The sequence below is a fragment of the Orycteropus afer genome, unplaced genomic scaffold, assembly GCF_000298275.1.
Source record: "Orycteropus afer afer isolate SDZICR_OR568_19922 unplaced genomic scaffold, OryAfe1.0 scaffold00517, whole genome shotgun sequence".
Classification (NCBI taxonomy): Eukaryota; Metazoa; Chordata; class Mammalia; order Tubulidentata; family Orycteropodidae; genus Orycteropus; species Orycteropus afer.
The window spans coordinates 621852-626483 of NW_006922104.1; the positions used below are offsets into that span (position 1 = coordinate 621852).

The following is a 4632-nucleotide window of genomic DNA, read 5'->3' on the forward strand; positions in this document are numbered from 1 at the left end:
ACAAGTCCCAACACCTCTTGGAAATATTCAGGCTATTGGTCCCATCAGAGTAGCTGACAGTGCGCAGCTACGACCATCTCTGTACTCACTGTTTTCATTCAGGTTTTTCCACTAGTTGGTGCCTAATCCACTTCTGTATATTTCCTTTCAAAGCTCAGGACTCCAGGATTATCTTCTGTATCTCTATCAATTGGTTTTTCTTTTCTGTGTTGAAGAGGGTCTGTGCCGCTTTTCTGCCTATTCCTCCATCTTAGATTCACCAGATTCTTAAGGACATGTAAAGACAGTGTGGAATTCCTGGGTGAATCAAAGGGTTAATGCACCTGGCTGCTAACTGTAAGTTTGGAGGCTTGAGTTTGCCTAGAAGTGCCTTGGAAGAAAGACCTGGCAATCTACTTGTGGAAAAATCAACCATTGAAAACCCTACAGAGCACAGTTTTACTCTGACACAAAGTAGTTATTGAGTTGTAGTTGACCCAACAGCAAGTAGTTTTAATGATGGTCAATAATTGTAACTGACCTATTCATTTTAAATACAGTCATTTCACCAACCAAAACTGATTTTTAACATCCATTATGGTAATTAACAATGCTTCTTGTGTTGTTCACAGATAAAGACTAGTGAGACATTTTTTTTTTTTTTTTTTTTGCCACCTCTGAAATGTGAGCTTCTTATAGAAACTAGCTAAACATTCATGGAGTGTATATCCTTAATTATGGTAACTGACCACTGCTACAGGGTAGATTACATCTAACAAATATAACAGATTGTCCATGTTGAATAACCTTGGAGTTCCATCATATGCACAATGAATTATTGCAACTTCAACTATAAAAACATATTGAAAGCAAGAAGCAAAGAAAGGGAATATTGGAGTACTCAAGGACCCTTTGCCCCAGGTCAAGTGTGAAACAGAAACCTGGATTTACTGTACTCTCAGTTGTCCTCAACTCCCATGTCCTCACTGTGTCAGCAGGTTGTGTTAAGAGTGACTCCAGTGGTTTATGATACATACTGTTCATGTAACACAGCATCTAAACATAAAGCAGTTACTTCAGCTGGTTTCAACTGAGGAGGCAGTCATCCATTTCAACGTGGGAGAAAAGTGGGTTGCATTGCACTTATTGAAAGGATGGTTTTCCAAAGTGGTTAAGGAATTTCCAAGAGTATTTTTAATATATCTGATTTTTATCCTGCTTTAGGTTCTACTTCTCCTCCTTCCCCTACCCATCCGCTACCCCTAGTGTAAGGTGAGACTGGGTGTAGCATTGAGCTCTTTGAGATTCCTGAAGAAGTGTGAGGCAGGATTTCCAGCGCAGTGGGAGAATTTCAGATTTCCTCTCGGAATTGCCTCAAAGAAAGCGATCAGCAGGACCAAGAATCAGGCTAATTTTATCCCAGAACCAAAGTAGCTTTGTGTTATTTTTAATGGGAGAAAAAAAAATGACAAAACTTATATTCATCTTGTGAGAGGAAACTTTTTGTGTCTATAATGCATATGTATAGAATCCCACTGTGAAATTCCAAAGACAGACTCTAGCTCGATTGTGATAGAGCTGAATGATGGATTTATTGCTTGGATTTTGTTTGCTTATGCTAATCAGATAGTGATAAACATTTAAGATAATCATTATATACTTTAACCTAGATTGTATGTCCATTCTTATAGCTGATGTGTAGAAGATCTTCTTGCAAAAATCCCCTCAACTTTTTTCTTTACATTAAAAAAAAGGATACATGCAGTAGCTTTATTGATTAAGTTTGTTGAATTGTTTTTCTATTTTTTAGTTTTTAATTGTGATTGGTATTCCAACAGGTATTATCTTTTGATGCCTATGTGGAAGATGAAGTGCCTGATAAAAGGCAAGAAGACTATCAAATAAGACGCTATAAAATTTACTTCTACCCTGAAGATGACACAATTCAAGTCAATGAACCGAAGTTAATAAATAGTGGACTGCCTCAAGGTATCTACTTAAAGCAGAGTTATGGTTCTTTCACTTCTAATTCTTGTCTTTAGGGACTCTCTAGCTTTTTATAAGACCCCATGATACTGTACCTAACATGTTGACAGTAATGAATATAAACATGCTGTTAGGTTATTATTAAAACCAAAACCAAACCTACTGCCATCAAGTTGATTCTGACTCATAGTGACCCCCATTGGGTTTCTGAGGGGTAAATCTTCATGGAAGTAGATGCCCCATCTTCCTTCCACAGAGTGTTTGGTGGGTTTGAACTGCCAACCTTCTGGTTAGCAGTCAAATGCCTTTAGCACTGCTCCACCAGAACTCCTTTAGGTCATCAGTAGAAGTTCCTAAACACCAAACCAAACCCACTGCCAGCAAGTCGACTCTGACTCATAACAACCCAATTGGACAGAGTAGGACTGCCCCATAGAGTTTCCAAGGCTATAAATCTTTACGGAGGTAGATTGCCTCATCTTTCTCCTGCAGAGCAGCTGGTAGGTTTGAACCATCATCCTTTTGGTTAGCAGCCAAATGCCTCAACCACTGCACCACTAGAGCTCCTTAGAAGTCTCTAGGTGATGCAAATAGTTAAGCACTGGACTACTAACCAAAAGATTGGAGGCTCAAACCTACCCAGAGGCACCTTGGAAGACAGGCCTGATGGTCTGCTTCCAGAAGGTCACAGCCTTGGAAACCCTATGGAACAGTTCCCCTCTGCACACATGAGGTCACTATGAGTCAGAATTGTAATTATTGGTTGACTTAGCAGTTCTGCCTTCTGTACCTCAATCTTGGCTATTTTTCTTGTTCCTCTGTTGCAGACTTGAATGCTTTCAGGTACTGCTCTGCTGTGAGCAAACTTTCCTGTCTTCAGATTCTTTGGTCTTTTTGCTCTGGTGACACCACTTTCTCCACAATACCTTCAGGGAAGGAGAGAAAGCTGTTTTTCACTGCTCCTTTCAAATTGGTGTTCTGCTCTTCTTTCTTGTATTCACTGCCATCTGCTTAAAGCACCCTCTCCTCATCCTCATTCCTGTTAACTATAAATCTTGATGGTACTTCAGCAAAAATTCATGGTTCCTTCACCCCATGCATGACAATCATCTTTAGTCATATTCCACTTCACCCACAGATAAAAGTTAACTCTCTGATGTGCCTACCAGAGAAGCTGATGTGGTCCTAGGCTGCATTCTTGGAAATATGATTGAAATCATGAGAGGTGACAGATTTCTTCTGTTTGTATTGTGGGTCCTTCCCTTGGGTGATGCTGAGTTCTGGATGCCCTCATTGGAGAGTAACCACAATTGACAAAGGACTGAAATTTTGTCATATGTAAGACTGAATAGTGAAAAGGGGATATTTGTCTCTAAGGTAAAGACTCAGGTATGCCTAATAAATGTCTTTAGGAAACTAAGGACTGTCATGTGGATAAGAAATGACCTTATTTTCTGTAATCTGAAGGAAAGGAGACCTAGGGGTCACAATTCAAGTCAGCAGAAAGAAGAACTTTGTAGCAGAGAGCTGCCAGAAGTTGTAGTGGATGGCCCTGGGTGGGGTGGGGATTGGGGATAGTAGTATGGGAGAGGGAGTCATATATTTGTTTGGTCATTGGTGTTAGATGCATGGCCCTGGGAGGGATTTGGGTGGAGGTTATAGGGTGAAGGAGAAATAAAGGGTTGTTTTTCACTGACAGCTTGGTAGGAGTGTAGCAGGAAAGTCATGCATTTGTTTGGTAGTTTGGTATAGACGACTTTTCAGGGCACTTTGATCCCTAAGGAGCCATAATTCTTGGGTTTGCTATTTCTTCATCTTTTGGAGCATTACCATCTCCAATATACTAGTCTCTGAATTTGCCCTCTCTGACTACAGTCTTCACTCTTTCTGCCTTTCCCATTTGTGCACACACACCAACCCTGTCCTTCACTCTCCTAGAAAAGCACATCCTGAATCTGTCCATCCTAACCCATGCTATCTTCATCTCTTGACCAGAAAAATGGAATAGCTGCTAACTGGTCACCCTGCTCCCATTCTTGCAGCCAGAGTTTCATGTGGGAGATTACGTTGATGCACTGGTGACCTTGTAACAGAACACAAGCTCTCCCAGAGGCCTTGGAATATAAAGGCTTGAATCACATGATGCATTAACACAATTTAAAATACACAGTGTAAAGCAAGGGGAAAAGGATGGTGTTGTTTCACATACTTAGGATGGGATCTAAGTTGGTGGAAGGACCACACTGCCTGAATCCTCAGGCACGTGATAGTGTCCTGTCTGTCTGTTGCATAAGCCTTCCCCTCTGATGGTGTGGTTATGAGACCAGAGTTGAGGTTCAGAGAAGGAGGACTACAGACAGAAGATGTCCTGGGTTAAAGGCACACACTTGCTCTATTGGAGAGATATAGGGGCAAGTGAGCCTGGTCACAGCTGTACCTCATCAGTAAGTCTGCTGAACAGATATGAGTTCTGTTTGTTTCTTTCACAAAGGACACATGGGGCCAGAATGGGTGTCATCAGTGAATAAGTGGCTGAATGAAGGTCACATGAATAATGAGCACCCATGAATATTTAGTGGCTTTTATATATTTAGTATATTATGAATATATAAAGCCTAGGGAGCTCTGGTAGCATAGTGGCTAAGATACTTGCCTGCTAACCAGACG

General features: G+C 40.9%; 1 protein-coding gene across 1 annotated transcript in view; it reads left to right on the forward strand.

The window, feature by feature from the left end:
* EFHC2 (EF-hand domain containing 2) overlaps positions 1-4632 on the forward strand; it is a 233751-nt gene that overhangs the window by 75499 nt on the left and 153620 nt on the right. Inside the window, exon 3 of the mRNA XM_007955608.1 lies at positions 1818-1968. Within this exon, the coding sequence (XP_007953799.1) occupies positions 1818-1968 (151 nt within the window). The remainder of the gene's footprint in view (positions 1-1817; positions 1969-4632) is intronic.